The sequence below is a fragment of the Panthera onca genome, chromosome D1 (assembly GCF_046562875.1).
Source record: "Panthera onca isolate mPanOnc1 chromosome D1, mPanOnc1 haplotype 2, whole genome shotgun sequence".
NCBI lineage: Eukaryota > Metazoa > Chordata > Mammalia > Carnivora > Felidae > Panthera > Panthera onca.
This window is the reverse complement of record NC_138348.1, coordinates 50778043-50800747: the sequence shown is the minus strand read 5'-3', so window position 1 is coordinate 50800747 and position 22705 is coordinate 50778043. Positions and strand designations below refer to the sequence as shown.

Sequence of the window (22705 nt, the reverse complement as noted above, 5' to 3'; positions counted from 1 at the left end):
GAAAAGAAAGAATTCTAATTAATATGGATCATTGAGGACCAAGCAAGATCAAGGAAAACAAGATATCTAAATACCTTTTGGGAAAATTTCAGAAGGTGTAAGTACAAAATAAAAGTACAAAGAGACCATCTTAAAACCTCCTTGAGAGGGAAAAAAAAATCTACAAAAGAATGGCATCAAATGTTCATCCCAGCTAGAACATGAAGTGCTTGGAGACATTGTGACAATGTAAAATGATTCTAAGATAAAAGAATTTTAACCTAAATTCTATGCCCAGCCAACTTTCTTTTAAGAATTAGACCACAATAAAAATTATTTTTACTACCTGTGATCCCTCACTGGAAAAAAAAAAAAAAGAAAAAAAGTTCTCAAGGACATACTCAAGTAAAATGAAAAATGTTTCTATAAAGGGGGGGATGTGGGTTTTAAGAAACTGCAGTGAGCAAAGAAATGGGAATATTTTAACTATATCTTAAATGTTTGTTAATTTGGCTGTGAAACATAATGGAATAGCAAAAAATAAAAATAAATAAAAAATAAAAAACACTTTTTAATTTTTATTTATTTTTTAAATGTATTTTAAAAGACAAAGCATTATTAATTAAATTCTGGAAGGAAGAAGACTTGGATACAAAGTCAACAAGCTTGATTTAATAGACACATGGGAATTTGGCCCCTGCAGATAGAGAATACACATTAAGCACATATAAGCACGACTGAATGAGACAGGATAGGACAGAATAACATAATATTTTAAATGGTTGAAATCATTAAGGCATATCCTGTGAACTCAAGGCCATAAAATTGGAAGACAAAAGTGTAGTCCTCTACAAAATGTGTCTTTTCAGAATTGTTAATGCCCATTATTAATTTATATACCATAAAACTAACCAATTTTAAGTGTACAAGTTTTGTCACAATTATACAGCCATGTAACTGCCACCATAATCGTGACATGGAATATTTCTCTCATCCCCAAAGATTTCCTGGTGCTCCTCTATGATCAGTTCCCTCCTCCCACCACCAGTCCCTAGTTTCCACTGATCACTTTGTGTCACTGTAATTTTGCTGTTCCCAGAGTTTCATATAAAGGGAATCATACATGTTGTCTTTTGTTGGAGATCCTTTCACTCAGCTTAATGCTTTTGTGATGTATTCGTGTTGTTTCTTTTATTAGTAGTTTTTTCCATTTGGTTGCCTACTGGCATTCCATTGTATGGATATACCTCATTTTGTTTGTCCATTCACCATTTGATGCTACATTTGGGTTTCTTTTCAGTTTGGGCTCACAACAGTTGCATACAAGTCTTTGGATGGAGGTGTGATTTTATTTCACTTAGGGAAATAACTAAATGTGAGATTTCTGGGTCATTTGGCATGTGTATGTGTAACCTAAGAGAGACTGCCAAACTGTTTTTCCCAAATGGTTTTAACATTTTGCATTTCCAGCAGAGTTTGAGAGGCAATTACTCTCCATCATGGGCAATAAGTCATATTGTCAGTCGTTCATTTTAGCTTATTCTTGTGGTTGTGTAGTGGTATCTTGCTATGGTTTAACATTCTTTTGAGGAAATGCCTGTTCAGATCTTTGCCCCTGTTTTTGTTAGGTTATTTCTCTAAGTTGTAGGAATTCTTTATATATTCTGGATGTAATTCCTTTATGGGCTGTATATTATACAAATATAATCCTTCAGCCTGTGGCTTAACCTTTGTCTTTCCTAAGAATGTGTTTGAAGAGCAAAAGTTTTTAACATTAATGAAGCAAACGGTATGAGTTTCTTTTATTATGTATTGTGCTTTTTGTGTCCATCTAAGGGATATTTATCTAACCCAAAGTCACAAACATTTTCTCCTATGCTTTCTTTTAGCACTTCCATAGTTTCAGTACTTACATGATCCATTTGCATGAAATCCTTTCCTATCATGTGAAGGAAAGGTCATGGTTCTTTTGTTGTTGTTGTTGTTGTTTCAAATAGATATCCAACTATTCCAGTACTGTTTGTTTAAAAGAGTATCTTTTCTTCATTAAATTATGTGCTCCCTTTCTAGAAAGTGATTTGACCATGTAAATGAGGGTCTAATTCTGGCCTCTTCATCCTGTTCCGTTCATCAGTATGTCTGTCCTTTTGTGAACACCTCCTCGATTACTGATTACTGTTGTTTTATTCTACACCTCATAGGTAGTGTTAAGTACTTCCATTTTGTTTCTTTTTTCCAAAATGATTTTGATTATTCTAGATTCTTTATATTTGCATATAAATTTTAGAATCAGTTTGTCAATATCTACAAAAGGTATGTTGAACTTTTGATTGGAATTACACTGAACTTATAGATTATGGAAGAATCAATATCTTAACAATGTTAATAAGTCTCTTGATGTATGAATGTGAAATATCTCTCTATTTATGTCTTCTCTAATTTTTCTCACCGTTGTTTTGTAGTTTTCAGTATACAGGTCTTGCACATGATTTGCTAAATTTATCTGTGAGTATAAATGTAAGTGTATTTTTAAATTTCAATACTTGTTTCATTTCTAGTATATAGAAATAATTTTGCTTTCATATTAGCCTTGTTGGCCTTGCTAAACTTGTTTTAGTAGTTTTTTATAGATTCCTAAGAATTTTCTCCATAAGTAATCATTGCACCTGCAAATAAAACAGTTTTACTTCTTCTTTTTTAAGGTGTGTATCTTTTATTTCTGTTTTCTTTCACTGGCTGGACCCTCTAGTACAATGTGAAACGGAAGTAGTGAGAGCAGATGTCCTAGCCTTGTTTCCTAACCTTAGGAGAGAAAATGTATAGTCTGTCATCAAGTTTAGCATTAACTATAGTTTTTTTATAAGTTATCTCTCTTTTTTTTAAGTTTATTTATTTATTTTGAGAGAGATAGAGAAGATAAGCAGGGCAGGAAGAGAGAGAGAGGGAGAGAGACAGAATCCCAAGCAGACCCCACACTGTGAGCGCAGAGCCCACAAACTGGAGCCATGAGATCATGACCCAAGCCAAAATCAAGAGCCAGACACCCAACCGACTGAGCAACCCAGGCGCCCCTACAGGTGTCTTTCTTAATAGAAGGAAGTCCACTTCTATTCCAGTTTTCTGAGAGCATCTATCCTGAATGGTATTGACTTTTTTCAAATGATTGTTTTCTGTCTGTTGATATGGTTTTTCCTTTTTAGTATGTTGATATGTTGATTTACTTTGATTAATATTTTCAAATGTTAAGCCAGACTTGCATTCCCAGGATAAATCCTACTCGTTCAGGATATATCTCCTATTTAATAGATTGCTGGGTTTAATTTGCTAAAATGTTATTGAAGATAATTGTGTCTGTGTCCATGAGGACAATAGTCTGTAGTTTTCTTATAATATCTGTCTAGTTTTAGTATCAAGATATTGCTGCCCTCATAAAATGAGCTGGGAAATGTTCTTCTCTTTTCTGGAAAAGCTTATATAGAATTGGTATTATTTTTTTCTTAAATGGGTTTGACTTTACTTTGCGAGAAGGTTTTTAATTGGGACTTCAATTTATTTAGTGATATAAAACAATTCAGGTTATCTATTTTTTTCTTTAGTTTGGTATGGTGGGTTTTTTTTTTGTCTTTCAAGCAAGTTGTTCATCTTCTCTAAGTTATCAAATCTATTGGGATAAAAATGATCATAACATTTCTTATTATTTTAATGTCTATAGTATCTGTATTGATATATCCATTTCCATTTGATATTTTATTTTCTATTGATAATTAATATTTTCTAATTTTTGTTTCTGGTCAGTCTTGCTAGGATATTGCTTTCATTGACTTTCTCTAAGTGTTTCCATTTTTTATATTTCATTGTTTTCTATGCTTATGTTATTTTCTTCCTTTTATCTGTGTTGTGTTTTATTTTCTCTTTTGTGTGTGTGTGTGTGTTCCTCACTTGAAACTCAGATCAGTGTTTTGAAATTATACCTCTGTTTGAATATAAACATTTAATGCTGTACATTTCCCTATAGTACTGCTTTGTCTGGGTCCTGCACATTTTGATATGTTGTATTTTCATTTTCATTCAGGTCAAATTAATGTTTAATACACCTTGTGGGGGGTTTTTATTTGACTTGTGGGTTATTTAGAAAATATTGTTTAATTCCCAAATATTGGAGGATTTTCCAGATATTATTGATTGAATTCTAGTTTAATTTTATTCTTATTTGGAACATATTTGGCATGATTTCAATCTTCTTGAATTTAATGAAAAAAAATTTTTATGGCCCAGAGCATAATTTATCTTGGTGGATGTTTTGTGTATACTTAAAAAGAATATTTTGTTGTTGTTAGATGGAGTATCAATGGGTAAAGTAAATGCCAATTAGGTCAAGTTTGTTGATATTATTGCTCAGGTCTTTTATATCCTTACTTCTTTTCTATTTGCCTGTTCAATCAATGACTGATAGAGCAGTGTTGAAGTCTCTAACTCTGCTTGTGGGCTTGCCTAGTTTCCCTCTTAATTCTCTCAGATTTGTTCAATAATTTTGAATTTTTGTTGGTAGATACATACACATTTAAGATTATGTCCCCTTGATGATCTGATCCTTCCTCCCTGGAACTATTCCTTGGTTTGAAATCTTCTTTGATATTAATATAGTCACTAAAATTTTCTTTTGATTAGTGTTTACATTGCCTAATTTTGAAAAATCTTTCAAAACCTATCTTTGTAATGATATTTTAAATGGGTTTCCTGTATACAGCATATATGGTTGGTCTTGGTTTACTATATCTATTAGTTATTTAGTGATTACTCTATTTGAAATATACATCTTTACATTATTTTACCTAATCTTTATTATTTCCTTTCTTCTGCTTACTTTGTTTTTATTTATTCTTTTTAATCTTCATTTATTTATTTTCTTCTGATTTCTTAGAGTGGAAACTGAGGTCATTGTTTTGAGACTTTCCTTCTTGCATAATATAAGCATTTTGGTGCTATAAATTTCCCCCTACATGCTGCTTTAGCTGCGTTTCACACATTTTGATGTGTCATGTTTTTATTTCAGTTAAGTTCAGAATACTTTCTCATTCCTCTTTTGATTTCTTCTTTGATCCATGGATTATTTATAAGTGTGATATTTAGTTCTAAAATATTTGGAGATTTTCCAGATATCTTTTTGCTGTTGATTTCTAATTCATTTCCATTGCAGCCAGAAAATGTACTTTGAATCTTCTCAGATTTAATTGAGACTCATTTTATGGCCTAGAACAGAATATAGTCTAGCTTGTTTGGTGTTATGGGTGCACTTGAAAAGATGTGTATTCTACTGCTGGTTGATAGAGTATTATTGTAATGCCACTGGTTACACCAAGTCAGTTGTTAGTGTTGTTCAAGTATTCAAACCTCTGACTCTAACTTGTCTGTCCTTGCAATTCTATCAGCTTTTGCTTCATGTGTTTGAGAGTGTGTTATCTGGTGCATAAATATTTAGAATTGTTATGTGCTTTTGATGAATTGACCTCTTTATCATATCACTCTTTGTCCTGGTAATATTCATTGCTCTGACATATACCTTGTCTGATATTAATATAGTCCTCCAGATTTTTTTATTAGTGTTAGTATGGCATATCTTTTCTTACTCTTTTACTTTTAATTTACTTATATTTTATATTTAAAGTACTTTTTTTTGTAGAGACCATAAAACTGAGTCTTGCTATTTTATTGTCTCAATCTTTGCTTTTTATTTGGATGCCTAGATCACTTACATTTAATGTAATTATGGAAATAATAGGATTAAATTTACCATCTTGTTATTCATTTTCTATTTCTGTAAGGTTTGTCTCTTCTCGTAGTATTCTCTTTCCCTTTTTTTCTGTCTCCTTTTGGATTAATTTAATACTTTTAAAGCATCTATTTTATCTCCTTTTTTGGCATATTAGCTATAAATCCTTTTAATAGTCATTTCTTACAGGTTTATAGTGTTCATCTTTAAATGTTTAAGAAAGAAGGAGACAGAGCTGTCAGCGTAGAGTCCCACGTAGGGTTTGAACCCATGAACCATGAGATCATGACCTGAGCCAAAATCAAGAGTCGGATGCTCAACTGACTGACCACCCAGACATCCCCATAGTGTTCATCTTTAATATACACAGCCTAACTTAAAGTAATATTATACCATGTGTGCTACATATAGTATAAGAACCTTAGAACAATTCTAGTTTCATATCTTCCCAACAAATAACCCCAATAAAATGATAATTGCTCCATTTCAATATCAATTTTTCAATCCCAGAGAAGATTTGAAGTGGCCTTGCCTGGGTTCCATGATTATCCCTAAACAGATATGGACAGGGCCATGAATATTTGGTTAAACCTGAATTCCTGCAGCAGCCCTTCTAGATCTTCACAGAATTGGGAAGGAGCTCACCAAAAGAACCTAAGAAGAAGAATGCAAAGTGCACTAATTAGACAAAACTTACAGCTATCATAGACCGCTACAGGCAAACATATCACATTACAGATTGGCAGGTAGAGAATTCTCACGCACTTGCTATAAATTCCCAGTATATTTTGCTAACAGTACTGAACGTGGCCACACAAAGCAGGAGCAAGTGAAGCATTTCTTTATATGACATTTTCCTTCCCCTTGTATCCCCCAGGGCACACAGCCACCAGTGACACTCTGTATTCTTGTCAAGCTGAAAAAGAAGCCAAATATTCCACCACCCTTTTATATTTGACTTTCATCAGCACTCTGGAAAAATTTTTACGAACAATATAAGCACTTCTGTGTAAGGCAGTTTCTCAACCTTGAAACTATTGACATTTTGAACCTGATAATTCTTTGCAGTAAAAGGGGCTGCCCTGTGCATTGTAGGATGTTTACCAGCATCCCTGGACTCTACTCGCTAGATGTCAGTAACTGCCTCCCCAGTTATGACAATAAAAAATTTCTCCAGATAAGGCCAAATGTCCCCCAGGGGAACATTACTACTGTTGAGAACCATTGGTTTAAAGGGATGTTTGCAAACATAGGGATCTACAGTTTCTTGACCCCAAATCAGCACCAGCTGATAGGGGAAAAGCAGAATTAACATTATGTACCATCGACCCCTGTTCCATATCCCTGCAAGCCCATCTGCACTTAAGGGACCCTGTCTGTTGTTCCCACTGCAAAAACAGCTCCAGCGCCTGGAAAAGAGCAATGCCCAACCACCACCATCGCAGCCGATGTTAAAAGAATAAGTGAGTGAGTGGATGGATTGATGGATGAATGAAAAGAAAACTACAAAGATTATTCAGTGTCACTCTGGGGAAAGGAGTGACAACAGATACAGAAGAAAAGGGGATATTTTGTTCTTTCACTAAAAATATCTATATATTAATTTTATCATAATTTTTACTTTCATGATTTAGAAAATGTTAACTGTTTTATTTCTAAACACTTGAAAGTCTAATCAAACATTTTCTCTTTGATAACTATGTTTTTAATTTTCTGGCTTTTTTTTTTTTAAGTACACATGTGGACTTTAGTTGACCTTTTGAATACTGTATCACCAAGTCCAAAGCTTGATTTCTTTTTCCTTAAACTTATGAGCAAAGAGCCATAATGTGAGTGATTTGTGAATGGGGTTTATGTTGGGAAGAAAATGTACTTAGCACAAAAGTAACCTGAGTCATCACATTCAGTTGTGTTCATTGGGCTTAAGGGCAGGGCTTGGAGTGCAGGCCCCATCACATCTTGAGCCCGACAGAGCTTGGGTGAGTGTGGACCTTCCAGAACTGTATGCTGAGAAAATGGGTGAGATGAAGCTTCATCGGCATGATTCTGGTTACTCCTGTTTTGCTTTGTCAAACTGAGATTTTCTGAGCAGGATGAGAGGAGGGGGTGGTGAGCTAGGTGCAGTGAATAACCTCCTGAGGGAGGAACAGGTGTTTGGGCCTTTCCACTTAAGGCAGACAGAATCCAAAGGGCAAAGGAATAGGGCAGGGAGTGTGGAAGGAAAAAGATAATTTGTGGGGACAGCTGTTGTTTCTGTTTCTCCTCTGCCACCAGCAGGAAGCTGGATCAGATCCTCCCTCTTCAGGGAAAGCAGACGCCTGTCCTGCAACAGGGAACCAGCAGCATGAAACTGTCCAGCGCCTGCCTGGTGTGCCACCACCCCACACTCCTATAGAGTTCTTGTCTCTCCCCCTCACTCTATCTGAGAGGGAAAGGCCCAGCCGCCTGGGTGTCTTGAGATCCAGGTTCCAGGAACCAGGAGAGCCTGGCTTGCAGAGTGAGGTCATTTATTTACACGATGCAAGTGATGCGCAGAGATGCAGAGCAATCCATCTGCCTTAGCGACCAAACAGATTCCCTTCGCCTCATCCTCCTGCAGAAGCGGTCAAGGCAGGGAGGTTGGGCGAGGTGACCTTCCAGAACTGAATCTTTGCTTCTAAAAATAGAAGCATCTTTGGAGACTCAAGGAGGGGAGGGGAGTCTGTGGATGTTGAGGGCAAAACCCGGACTCCCCAGAGCATTGTCAGTATGAAACCGTATTAATTAGACACAGACACCCACCTCGATAACCTTAGGTATCAAAGAAATGGAAAGTAAATGAACTGGCTTTTTTTTCCCCCTTTCTGGTAACTCCTTGGGCTATAAAGGAGAAAGAGAACCATGTCATCTGACCTATTTGAATGGCTGCACACTGCCTGAGGAGATGTCTTCCCCAGCAAAGGGAAACAGGCTCCTTAGGGACACACTAAGAGAAGGCAAGAGCTACAGCTAAGTGGGAACCCCCAAGACCAGCAGTAGGGGGTCACACCCATTTCTCCCTGTGTAGAGACTACAGAGGGCTCTGTCTGAGGCTGGGCAGGGCCAGGCGAGTATCTGGGTGTGTCCAGGGCTGTGGAGGGCACGCATGAGGTCACGGGGTGGCACTCACAGCCTTCTACAGGGTCCTTGTCTAGAGCCACATAGTAGGGGCAAGGTGTTTCAGGATCCAGTGGAGCCGTGTGTTGGTCTACATACATAGTGCGTGTCCAGGTTGTGTGCAGTGCTCTGCTGGGTGGAGGGTTGTTGGCTGAGTGTGTATGTGTGCACCTGCATGCACTTGTGTGTGTTTTGGGATGGGGGTATTTGCAGGAGTGTGTGCAAGTATGACAGCAGTCCTGAGGGGACTGGGTAGGGGAGTGTGTAGGGCTGTAAGGGAAGGAGGCATACAGATGGTGGCTATTTGGAGGACTTTGCCCTCATGTGGGGCCTGTGGGGAAGACTATGGGGGAAGGGCTATAGGAAACAGGGAGAGGCTGTGTGGGGGTCTGTTGAGAGGCTGCAGGAGGCTGCGTGGGGCTGTGTGCAGAGCACGTCTGTGCCGTTGGTGGGGCTTTGCAGTCCTAAGGAGCACCTCTTTGGGTAGCTTTGTCCTGGGGGGGGCCTGGGGGATTGTGGTGGGAATATGAATGGAACCACATGGGAAATAGCCAAGGCTCTGGGGGCTTCATTCCTGGGGGCTGTGCGGGGCCGCAAGTGGCTAGATAGATAGAGGGTGGTGGAGGCCCTGGACGGCCTCCACAGCTTTGCCATCTGAGGACAGGCTATACTTCCTTAGGGTCTGGGGCTCCCAAAGTCCAGGCATTTGTTCTCCTCCTTGTGGTCGACGTGAAGCAGGAGATAGCAGGGATTCACAAGATGAGCTGAGGACCAGTGGTGTCCCTTCCAATGCTGTCCTGCAGCTGGTCCTTATGCGTGCCAGGCTGAGACAGTTTCCAATGAGACCGCTTGTGCTTTCTCAACAGGACAATGTGGATCTTGGAGAGCTGATGTTTTCCCTCTGCTACCTTCCAACTGCTGGCAGGCTGACCATCACTATTATAAAAGCGAGGAATTTAAAGGCAATGGACATAACAGGAGCATCAGGTGGGACATTCTCAAATTCAGACTTCCTCCCATGGTTCTAATGTAGTATTTATGAAGTCTCTAACAGAGTAATAAGGTGCATAAAACCAAACTACCTAGGTTTAATTCCTCTCCTAGACCTCATGGCTGTATGACTTTGGGCAAGTCACTTAACCTGTCTGAGCTTCGGATTCCCCATCTGTAAAATGAGGGTAATAATAGTATCTGGCTCATTGGGTTATAATAAGATTAAGTAAGTTAGTGCATATAATGTCATAAAACAGTACCTGGCACATATGAAATGCTACCTAATGGGAATAGTCATTATTCTCTTGTACGTCTTCTTCACCATAGTTGTGAACTGGACCTACAGTTTACACATACTGACACAGCTTATCTAATTGGGTCTTTCTTCAGATACAAGTAATCACCATCTCAGGCCTATGGAAGATTGAAAACAATCATATATCCTCCTACAAGGCCTGTCAATGAACTATGCAGTTTGGTATTCTAAACATATTCTAAACCATAACAAGAAAGCCCTGATATGCAGGTCCTACTATACACATTCCCAAGCAACTTCTTCAGGGGCTCCCAAAATGTGGTCATAGAACACCCAGTCCATTGGCTGTTGATCACAGAAATCAATGGACATCAGATGCAGTATATTCTGCTTACTTACTGGCCTCCAGTATTTTTCCAAGATAAAAAAAGTTGTGGCCCCTTCTGGCCTTTCAGTGCCTCCTGGACAGTGTATGGGGAGTCAGGGAAACACGTGGTTGTGCAGGCAAGGAGAAAAAGAGAAGTCCCCATGGAGCAGAAGGATAGTGAGGTAGAACCAGAGAAGTCCCACCTGAAGCAGAGACCGAGCTTGTCACCTGTCACCCTTTGCCAAGGTCATGCCATAAGCAAGCTTTGTCCTTTCTCTGCTGTGCTGAACTGCTTCCCCCTTTGCAACCCGACTTCAGGCAGCTCTGGGGCTTGAAGTCCCTGTACTCCCCAAAGCTGTCCCTGTCGTCTAGGCATTCTATCTGTTCCTTTCCTAAAGACCTGATGTTTAGGAAGAGACTGTCTGGGGTGGTTCAGAGTCGGGGCCTTCAGCCTGTTTTTCCTGCCTTGGAAATACCTTTGCATCTCTCCCCATTGCAGCCAGGCAAGTCTGGAATTCTAGCTGGAACATTTTCTAATTTGGTAACAGATATTTTCACACTATTTTTAAATTCCACACACTTTGAGGAGACAGTGTCCTGTGCTTTTTCTTGAATGAATGTCTTAATTATCCTAACTGTAGTCACTGCCCAGGCATCTTATTAATTAAAATCCCCAAACTCCAGCCCACAGGCAGGTAAGGGAGTTCTGCATCCCGTAGTCCGTGGAACTCCACAGTGATGGAACTGCCCCCTACATCCACATTTATCCTCTCAGTACCCCCGCTTCTCATGGTTGTACAGATCCCTACGTGAAAGTGTCACTGATGTGTGATGGCAGACGACTGAAGAAGAGGAAAACATCCACCAAGAGGAACACTCTGAATCCCGTTTACAACGAAGCCATAGTCTTTGACGTCCCTCCCGAGAACATTGACCAAATCCACTTGTCCATAGCCGTCATGGACTATGACCGGTGAGATACCTGGAGCTTTTTCTCAGGGCGGAAAATGTCTCTTGTGCCCAAGACAGGGAGGGAAGAGGGGGAGTGCAGCCACACGTTCTTAGCTGGTGTCCCAGGCTGCAGGAAATGAGTCAAATGGACACCCCGGGAAAGCTGACTGACAAGGAGTCGCCATTTTCCAAACCATGCTTTAGAGTTATATTACCCAAGTGCCTCTTTGCTCTCCACCTTTTTATTTCTTTCTCCTTCCCCATCCTCCCCTCCTCCCCACCTCATCCCCTTTCCATTCCTGCATACTCCCCAGAATCTCAGCTTGGAAAAACCTGGTTCTGCAGGTCTTAATCTTCTCCTGCACAATCCTGCCTGGCCTTCGTGGGAAGATTCCACTCAAAATAGCAGAGTGATTACTTTAGCCACACCATCAACATTTCTAAATACATAACTCTGTTATTTTTTCCCTTCTCCAAGTGTGTTTAATAAAGATCATTTCCATCCACTTAAGTCTGAAAGCAAACAGAAATGTTCTCTTGAAAATGCTAGAATCAGTATGGATGACAGGGTACATTAAAATGTATAAGATGCTCGACTTTCTAATTAATACAGCACAGAAGAGATATTTATAGCCTGCATTGTAGCCAATTGTGTATTTAAAGGACAGATTTGAAAAACAGTCATTTTAATATGCAAAGGAAGTACCAACAGGGAATTAGACATGTTAAACCAGTCATTGGACTGAAATGCAGAGTCTCTTTTTAATTGGAAACCTCCCACGTGGTCTGGGCACAAGTATAAAAAAAATCATTCTGATTTCTAATATAATCTTACAAATATTATTTGTAGCTGAAAATTTTCCCACATACCCCTGAAATGTCACTAAGGCAGCATCAGTGCCCTGAACACCCTTTCTAGCAGATGCCTAGGTGAAACAGAACTGTCTTCCAGCTCAGGGAACACATGGGTTGGCTCAGCTGCCCATGGGTGTGACAGCCCACATGGAGCAATAAACCTTATCTTGTCTTCTCTGGACAAAACACAACACCAGTAGTGTCAGGTCACAGGAGGGGACGTTGCCCACCAACCGTGGAAATCTAGGCCAGCTTTTTTCAAGCGATTGCCAAGATTCCCGCATCAACAAATCTGATTATATGAGCTCTGCTTCAATTCAATTCTCAGTAAACTCATGAATCTGCCTGGAAAAATCCATGGCAGAATTCATGGGGCTTCTGCACACAACTGATTTTAATGAGCACAGACTCAAATGTCCTTCACACTCCCCCACCCGTGTCTTGCCATTACTCCCTACATACAAATAGGAGAAAAATTACTCATCTTTGCAGGAAGGAAAACAACGGAAAGTCCATGAGCTCGGATCCTAAAGAGTTAAAGGATGGGTCATATCATTCTAGTTACACAGGCAACTTCTAACCAGAAACTGCTAAGGAGAAAGATTGCCCCAAGGCAGGCACCTACCCAGGGAAAGTTTCAGAAATATTAGCCCTAAAGTTAAAGGAGCTAAGTATCTTTCTACAGTAGGGAAATCAAGTTGGGTCAAAGAAGCAAAGGTGGGCTTGGAAGGAAGGAGGGGAGAGTGTGAGAACACACATTCCCTGAAGAGAGGGGTTGCAAGAAGACTCAGGAAGTATCCCCACCCTGCCCCCTTTGTAAGCTCCAGACTATGGCTGCCCTACCCAATACTTCTCTTTTACACATACTTGGTTGCCTCTTATAGGAATTTGAGCAGCCATTAATGCAAGGAACTCCTTTCAGATGGCCTCCTTTTCATTACATAGGTTTGAAGACCTGGAGGTCAGCCTCATTCTAGAACCAGAGTTGTCATCCCTAGCATGCATCAGGAACAAGCTAAGCCATGCCAGTGTTACAAAAGCTCAGGTGTGTGACAGCTAACCTCTGCTCTTCCTCTCTGTGCCACCAAGTACTATCTTGGATCCCAAGTTCTATTGGCTTTTAAGCTTGTCCTGTAGTTTTAAATTAAGGAATGAAAAGAACCACCCTTTGCCTAATTCCTCTCAGTTTGAGTAGTTGTTGCTCTTACATACCAAAATTTTAAGAAAAAGTTATTGTGGGCCGTTTTCACAGTGTAGGTCATAATGAGATCATCGGCGTGTGTCAAGTAGGCAACGAAGCTGAGAGGCTGGGCAGAGACCACTGGAGTGAGATGTTGTCGTATCCTCGGAAGCCCATTGCACACTGGCATTCCCTGGTGGAGGTAAGACCCTACTCCCACATGCTCCACCTTGTGGAAGAATAAATGCTTTACTGTTGAAATGCAGAAGACACCAAGAGGGTGAGTGTACCGGGGTCTACAGTCAACTGATGGGTTTCTCTGGTTGCCTTTTCTGAGGCCGTTGGAAATTGCATTCAGTCTGAGGTTGAGTCTGTGCTCCCCATCTGTCTAGTGGGTTTTGGACATTGATCACTCATCCCTCACTTTGATTGTCTTCAAGAATGACTAAGATTCTCTGATTCCATGCCATGGCTTTGGGTTGACATTTGGAAGGTGTCTACAGGATCCGGATGAGTGTGGAATTTCAGGTCGCCATATAGTGACTTATGTGTAGCATCAGAAAGAACCTGAGACTAGGAGAGAAGAGGCCTGGATTCCAGGACTGGCTGTAGCATTAACCTGTGATTCTGGACAAGCTGTTTAATATCAGATTCAACTACATGTGATAAAAATGGACAAAACAACAAATGAAATAGAAATGTATATCTCTCTTACATAAAAAAGGTCCAGAAGAAGGCAGCCTAGTGGCTCTGTGATTACAGTAGAGAACTAGACTTCTGTCTTTCTGCTTCACTGTCCCAGTGTGGGGTTTTTTTGAGGTCACCTCATTGAACAACATGGCTGCTAAGCTCCAACATATCTTTTCAGGTCATCCAAAGGTAGAAAGAGGCAAGATCCAAAAGCACACACATTCTCTTTCAAAGGATTTTCTTTGATGTCTCATGTGACACATCTACTTATATTTAACTTAGTCACAGAGTTTAGTCGCATGGACACATGTGGGAAATGTATTCTTTTACTGGGTGTAAATAGTCCCAACTAAAAACCGGGGTTTGTGTGCAGGGAAGAAGAGATGAATGAATACTTGCATCCCGTGGGCCATCATTCTGCTTCACACCTTCATTCATTCATTTACCACCCCCCCCATCATTTACTTCTCATTCATGCTTCCCCCATCCATCGTTACTCATTGACACCCTCTCTTATTTATGTACTAACTCATTCTTTCAAAAACAAATTGCATTTACAAATTTGCAAAATGCAAATTGCATTGCAAAAATAAATTGCGTTTATCACCTGTGAGAGTCAATTGCCGTATTAGGTAAAGAGAATAGATGTGAATAAGAAACCATCCTGTGAAGAGCTTGTAGACCACAAAAGAGACAGAAGAAGGCATGCAAACTAACCACTAAAATGCACAGTCATGAGCTTTAACGTCCATATCAGGTGCTACAGGAGCACAAAGGTGGCAGGTGAGACTGTCCAGGAAGGCATTTTCCCTCCTGCTCTTGGTTAAGTGATGGGAAGTGAGCCCCTGGAAAACGGGACTCCAGGGAGCATGGGTTCCAGGCAGAGAACTTTCCTCTTATTCTTCCAGTACAGGCAGCTCTACTCCCAGCAAAGCCATCCTGAGAGGCCAAGACAAAACCTCAGTCGTGTGGGTTCCGTTGCCATCAAGATTCAGGAGAGTCGGGTTGAGGCAGACCTGGGGAGGCAGGGGGCCCTGGGGAGGAAGGGACAGTCTTCCTTTGTTGGAGATGGTGCCTGACGGAGAAGACCGGCATAGAACCTATGGACTGATTCTAAGCTTCAGGGCCTGGGGTGTATTCAAGCAGCACCTAAGGCCCCCTAATTTATAGGTCCCCAAGGATATCTCTGCCCCTGGGCCAGTGAAGTTAAGACTCATTCTTTTCTGGACTCAAAATTAATCCCTGAGGGAGACCCATGGCCCCCTGAATCACCTGAGAAGTAGCTGCAAGTCATATGCTAACCCAACTTCCCCTCACTTCTTCAGCTCCTGGGGGGAGCCCTCAAAGGAGTCCATGTGAGGGCTCATTATACTGCCTGAGTCTGTCAGTACCAGTGACCATCAGAGCAGTGGTAATAGACTTTTTGTACCCTTCAGTCACAGCTGACTTTAATTCTTGTTTGTAATCAGGAGTGTCACAGAATGTCACAGAGCTCTCTGCCTCTCAGGTCCCAGGATGGGAAAGGAGTAAAGTTTAGGGATGTGGTGTGGGGCTGAGACAGGAGCCCCTGTTTGGTGCACAGCAGCTCCTTCTCAGTGCCCTTGCCGGGGAGTGAGGACAGGTGGTGTATTGTGCATGGGACCCTGAGTGGCGGTGCATGCATGGTACCCAACGGGAAGCGTGGAATGTGGGCCTTGGAGGCTTCTTTTCACTCCTGAGGAAAAAGCACTGTCTGACTTTGCTCGCTTGGGAGATGGTCCCTAAACCCTGGGCACTTGACTTTTTGCAAATAAGGGTATGATAGCCATGTAAGTGAGAAATCAGTGTTTTTAGGGTTAAACCACCAAAACTTGGGAGTCGTGTGTTGCAGCAGCTAGAATGACTTCAGCTGGTACAACAGTGGTCTCTTAACTGCCGCCCCAGAATGACGTGCCTGCACACCTTGTGAGGGGCAAGTGAAGAGGGGGCCATCTCTGCCCCGTTGCTTCCTGTCTCTCTGAAGTATGCGCCCAGGACCCCACATCCATCCCAAGAGTGGAAGCGGTACTTTCCCTTTTAAAAATAAACATGCAGCCAACAGAATCGGGGCACTGGTACCAGATGAGATGAAAAGCAGGATTGGAGAGGTCATTGCGCTTTGCTGACAGCTGTAAGGAAGGAGGGAACTGGACTCAGAGCCGTTGGTCAGAGGCACTCACTGTGGAGTTGGATGGACCTAGAGTCAGATCCCAGTGCTGCCACTCACAAGTTGTTCCTCCCTTTCTGAATCTCAGTTTTCTCCTCTGCAAAGTGGCCCCTAACAGCACCTGTCTCCCAAGGGTGGTTGTGAGGATCAGACAGTGAAGCCACAGTGGCTGTAGACGCTCAGGGAGGTTCTCTGTTACGGTCAGTACTATGTATGCCCCGCATGGTGAGGGGCTGCCGTGTGTCCTCATGGAACCCTCAGCCATCATGTTTGCCATGGAGGGTAAAAGGAAGGCTGGAAATCCCACCCCCTGCACCCTCAGATGGGGGGAAGGGGCTAGACATAGATGCATGCCCTTAAGTTCTGATTCTTCTCCTCTCCTCTTACACTGTCTGAGAACCTTTAGATTTTCTGTGTAAAAGCAAAAACGGCAATTAAGTCCCAGTTCTGTGTGTGTTTGTGTATGTGTGCGTGTGTGTGTGTGTACATAAGCATGTGTGTATACGTGAATGAGAGAAAGGCAGAGAGAGATTATGGGGTAGTTAGGATTTAGTATAAAGGGAGTCTGGCCTGGCAGAAGCTCTTCACCGCTGGGGGCTGAGGGACCAGGTTAAGACTGAACCCTAAACCCTGCAGAGATTTGGCAGCCGGCTCGGGCGGGGCTGCATCCAACACACCCTGACCTTGCCAGGGCAGGTGGCAGATGGAGTCTTCAAAGGCAATGAGTTCAGAAATCCATTTCTCTCTCAGGGTTTCTGGATGGCTTCACTGCACACTCAAAGGTCAGCCAATACAGCTCCCTTCACTCTCCATGATGTTAAAGGCTTGGGAAGCTGTGCAGACTCCCCTAGAGCCAGCTGCCTGGGACTCGGGGACAGGAATATCCCTTCCAGGGGGCCTCAGGAGGTAGTAAAACTCTTGGAGCTCCCACTACAGCCCCCCCCTCTTTGATATCCTGGAGAAGATGGTGTTGGCCTGGTCACAGCCCAGCACCCTTCCCACCCTTCTGGAGTGGAGCTGGCCTACATCATGAACCCCGGTGAGAATAATAAAAATAGTTTCAGGTTTTCATCACTTTCCCCCTGTAGTGCTGCATAACCTCTGCATTAACAAGCAGTGAACTGGTGTAATGGGAAGACCGGACACAGACACCATTTGGTTAAATAAAATGTTACTTCTCTAAAAGAGAGAAGAGAGAATATCCAATCAGAATGTATAGTGAAGATCAGCAACATTATCCTGGGCGGCGATACAAGATTCTAAACCCCAGAGTCCTATTCACGTTGTGCTTAGGGGTGGATAAGTCTCCTCTCTCTAAGCTCAGCCTTTCCTATGTGTGTGTATATACAAGGGGGTTCTGCACCCACTTGGTCTGGTGGTCCGCAGGGCCACCTCACTGAGCCCAGTGCCCCCTACAACTCAAGAGTTATGCAGTTCCCGGCATAACTGAGGGACAAGTGAGGCCCAGTATGACCAGAGTACTCACCTACCACCCTCTGGAACCTCTTGAAGGTGTAAGCTTACAGCTGTAGAACGACAGCAAGCATCAGTTATCCAGACGTCACTGGGAGTTACAGGACCAGGCTGTTGAAACCAGTTCTAGATAGTGGCCATCAAGTGCCCCGCAGAACCTGCCTGAAGTCTGCGAGGTACACACATTCCCGGGAGAAGGCATCCGATTGCTCCGGTTGGGTTAGGTGTCTTCCCCCACCCCAGGGGTCATTGCAGTGTGAGCCAGTGCTCCTTCCAGCTTCCTGAGAAGGGCCCAGGCAGGACGGAGACGTTGACGCAGGCAAAACGCAGTGCTACCCAGATTTTGAAGTGAGGGACTCAGAGGCTTTAGCACTTTGGGGAAATTGTTATTTACAAGAGACTGAAGAAACAAAAGTGATTCTCCACAACGGGGAGGGGTTGGCTAGAAAGAACCAAGCAGGCGATGAGGTTCCCATCAGAGGACTTGGCGTCTATTGCAGGACGTGGGCCCAGGTGAGGACTAGACTACCAGAGAAGGAAACTGAGACTGGGTAGGGGAAAGTGTGGAGTGAAGGACGGGACAGGGAGAGCCCTGGAAAGTGCTGCCACACAGAAGCAGGATGTACCTGAGGTGCCTACAGCACCCCTATTGCTGGTCTTTGGAAATACCGTGAATTCAGTTCTGATAAGTAAGGGATGAACTGAGGCTGGCGATCACACGCTTTGCCCTGTGAAGGGGTAGCCCAAAAACTGGGTCATTGAGCTGAGCATGAGCCTAATGTGTGTGTCAGCAGATAGTGATGGAGGAAATGAGGAGTCTGTACCTGGAGGGCCACATGCTATCACAGTATCTTCTGCATGTGGTGACACACACACCCCCCCCCACCCCTCCGAATATGATCCAACAGAATATCTCAGTGCCTCAGACAACAAAATGCTTGGCCTGGATGGGAACCGAGAGAACCAGAAGCACTTGAAGTACATTAAAGTAGTGTAAGAAAATGTAAATTTCTTTATTATCTAAAATGAATACCATCCTGGTAAAGAACAGGAAGGGGAAAAAAATTGATCTTGCTAATTAATGATTTCTGGTCTTTTCTAGGTTATCTTGGTTTCTCTGGGATAAATATTTAGTCAAATATAATGCTTAAATTCTCTACCAGAGCTATTTCCCTTCTTTCTGGAAGTCTCCTCTCCTTCCTCCTTCCTAAGCTGCCATCCAGGTGTGGGGAAGCCTAAAGGCCTTGTGACAGGAGTGGACTGCATGCTTTCACCTGACAGGGGACATTTTCCTTCTTGTCTCTGGCCATCAGATGCCACACTGTCTCTGCCTGCGCTGAGGATCCCTGCTGATGTAACTTGCTACCTGTCCTCACAGAACAAGCCCAAGCCAGGCCTGATTACTCTGTGGGAGCTCGGCCCCTTTGAGGCTGGCGAAACCTGAATGTGGCTGTTGCCAGCCCTGAGGATCTCTGAGGTCTGACAGCAGCTCTCACTTGATGCCTGGCCTAGGAGGTTTTTGCACCCCTTGGTACGGGGTCACTTCCCCACTTGCTGGAACCCCTGGAACCCTGTCAGCCAATAGTCCCCTCCTTTCCACACCCTCCAAACATCAGAGACACATAGGAGCTTCAGGGGACTTGATGACAGTACAGACGCCCTCTGCATGTCCATTGAGTTACATGGCCTTTTTTTTTTTTTTTAAGATTTTATTTTTAAGTAGGTTCCATGCCCAACATGGCGCTCGAACTTACAACCTCAAGATCAAGAGTCACACTGTCTACCCACTGAGCCAGCCAGGTGCCCCACATGGCCATTTCTACGTTGTTCCTCTGGCCTCATGTTGGTAGAGAGACACATCCACCTTCAGCTTCCTCCTCAATCCACCTGAAACTTGGGATTTTAGGCCTGAGGGGTGAAACCAGGGCCTCACAGGAGATCCTGTCTTCCCCTCTCCCTTTCTGCCAAAGCTTTCTGCCAAAGCTCTCTACTTCCTCCTCCCAGCTGGAAGAATCTTCTGTAACTGAACTAATGTGAGTTTGCTCCTTGGTGAGTTACAGGTAGATACCACACCAGGGGGAGTTTTCACAGAAAGGAAACTTTGTTTGCAGCCAGTAAGGAGATCATAGGGAATAACTTCCAAAGTCATGACCACCCCCCATCCCAAGCAAGGATGAGTAGGTTCTTTTTATTTAGAGTTTAGGATGAGTATTCAGAAAGGGGAGCTCTGTCACCACTTGTGAAGGCGGGCCACAAGGTTGTGTAGGTGTACTTAGAAAACATGCCTATACATTCATCCTATGTCATGTTGAAGAAGCTTGTGCTCCATTTAAGGCTGATACTGTGACATTATAATGAAGCAGAGGTAACTGTCGACACGGGTATGCTCTGAGAGCAGGTATAAACTGACTGGGGTTTGGGGCTCCTTCTCTTGGGTAAGGAGGGCGGGGCCTTGCTTACTTTTGAACCCGCGCTGGGAGTTTTACCACTGGTTGTCTCTGATAGGGTGAGGCTATTTCCTGGCCTGGTGGAGACTAGTGATTTTTACATTCCCTTTGTTCCCTTAAAATCCTTAACTACTGAGGTTTTTGCATTTCTTTGTAATTCTAGTATCTCTTAGGATGTTCTTCTAGAAGTGTGCTCCTGCTACTAGAGCCAGGTAAGGCACAGATGAGGGAAACTAGCTGGGTACCTAGAATGACTTCTCTTAAGTCACTAAAGCTATATCTCGTCTTTCTTTTTGGGGAAACCCCTAACTCTTTCTATTACACTTACTTTATACATAACATGACTCCTCTCTACTTATGCCTTATGTTCAGATCTCTACGGTTTCCTCTCAACATGCAAAGGGAACATTTGGAATTTAGATGTATCTCTTTTCCCTGAACAAGGCCTGGCTTTCCAGACTCTTATTTCATGAGGGACTGGCTGATAATTGACCTTGTGTTATTTGCCCTTGGCTTATAGCAGTCTATGGCATTAATTCATTGCATGGAACAACATGATTTGCAGAGAATGGAAATACTATCCCTCTTACATAGGTATTGAATTAGTATTGATGAACGAATGAAAGAATGAATGAATGAGGCATATTGTGATGGCATTTGGTTTCCTTTAGTTCTAAAGTTCCACAGTTTTCGATGGAGTTCAAAGTACAAGTCAGTTCAAGGAAAGATGTAAAAGGTCCTGACACAGAACTTGCAGGGGGCTGTTCAAATGGAGATGGCCCTAATTTATTTAGCTGTACATTTTGATTGACTGTTTTCCATTTAGAAGGAGGATATGAGAAGAGGCCATTTCCTCACTTTGTTCCCATTGTTTAAAAAATCGAAATTCAACTGAGTAAATTGAAAGATCTTACATGCTTTATACAGTAATTCATGAATTGAGCAGCCTCCCGTCTGGCAGATAGAAAGGAGCTCTGAAGAGCTGTACAAAATGAAAGCCTTCTGTAGGCAGAAGGAGGTGAATGAAGCAGGAAGTTGCTCTAGCAAAGAGTGGATTGTTTCAGATAAGATAACCTTCCTCTGGGGGAAAATAGGGGTCAGGCAGAATACCTCACTAGTGCTACTGACCAGATAAGTCCAGATTGATTGGTTACGGGTCACATTCCTGGGAGAGGCTGAACTGCAGGTAGGCTAGGTATTAAGTCCTTGTTTGATGATGCGGGATGTTTGCACAAGTGACTCCATTTGAGCCTGTTGCTTTTCTTTCTTTCTTTCTTTCTTTCTTTCTTTCTTTCTTTCTTTCTTCCTTTTTTTCTTTCATCACAAACTGCATCTGGTGATGATAGCTTTGCATTTTGAGTGAAAGTGAAAAATATTCAGAACAGTAAAGAGACACCTTGTTAAATCTTGAAGGACCCCCCTGAGCTGACATAGGTGGCCGGGTTCTAGAGTATTTTAGTGTCTTCTTTTGTAAGAGACAGAGGAAGCAGAAACAGCACCGAGATGTCTGTGGTGAAGGGTAGACAGCTGCACCCTGAATGAGAACCGATCAGGAGGGGCAAGGACATTAATCCATAAGTTAGTTTTCTCAACAGGGAAACACTTTAGCAGCAGTTTTACACAATGTAATGATTCACTCCACCTACGTGCGACAATAAAAAATAAAAAAAAATAGAAGAAAATGATTTTTTGGATAAAATAAAGGACTCTTAGTTGAAATTTTTTTTGGAAAAAATTAACTATTTTTATTGGTGAGATTTAGCATGCCAGTATCCATAAACACCTGCAGTACCACTGAAGCAAAACCAATTGCAAAGAACATAAAGATATGCTCTATGTTTGGGATCTGAAGAACGTTAACAAACCTTTTGGAATCTGTGCCAATTGTTACAAGTGACCAGAGTGCCGTTTGGACAAGTAGGCACGGTTAGTGTTAATGAGGCATTGTATTTCCAGCTGGTGGAAGAAATGGTCAGCAAACAAAGCCAAGAGCACTCAGTATTTCTCAAGCAGTCTTCTTTCTTGTATTGAATTAGTTATCAAAAAAAAAAGACCCTAAGCATTTTTTCATCTTTAGCTGGGATGCAAAACCAGTGGTTCTTCTGAGTATCTGTAAAGCTGGTGATCATATAAAACATGGAAACATTTGGGGCAACGCTAGAGTTATAAGAGATAATAACAGTGTGTTAGAAAATAACATTTCTGCCTGAACAAAAAGTCAATTGCATCTTGACTCTCCTCTCTCTCACAAATGACCTCGCCCCAGCAGTCTCTGCCCTGGAGCACACCTGCTGCACACTTGAATAGCAATTAAATAAAAAGTGGTTAACAACGGGCTTGAGGCTTCAGCAATCTCCATCTCCAGGAGTGGCATTCAGAGGTGACAGTTTATACAGTGGGCCAATGGGCCAATTCTTCCCCCAT

General features: G+C 42.3%; 1 protein-coding gene across 2 annotated transcripts in view; it reads left to right on the top strand.

Annotated features, from left to right (window-relative positions):
* Positions 1-22705, top strand: part of SYT9 (synaptotagmin 9) — a 198041-nt gene that overhangs the window by 133131 nt on the left and 42205 nt on the right. The window contains exons 4-6 of one of the 2 annotated variants that reach the window (XM_060605886.3): positions 9751-9871; positions 11302-11473; positions 13559-13688. In XM_060605886.3, coding sequence (XP_060461869.1) covers positions 9751-9871; positions 11302-11473; positions 13559-13688 — 423 coding nt within the window. Of the gene's footprint in view, positions 1-9750; positions 9872-11301; positions 11474-13558; positions 13689-22705 lie in introns of those variants that run through there. The other variant, XM_078433177.2, reaches the window with a different exon arrangement.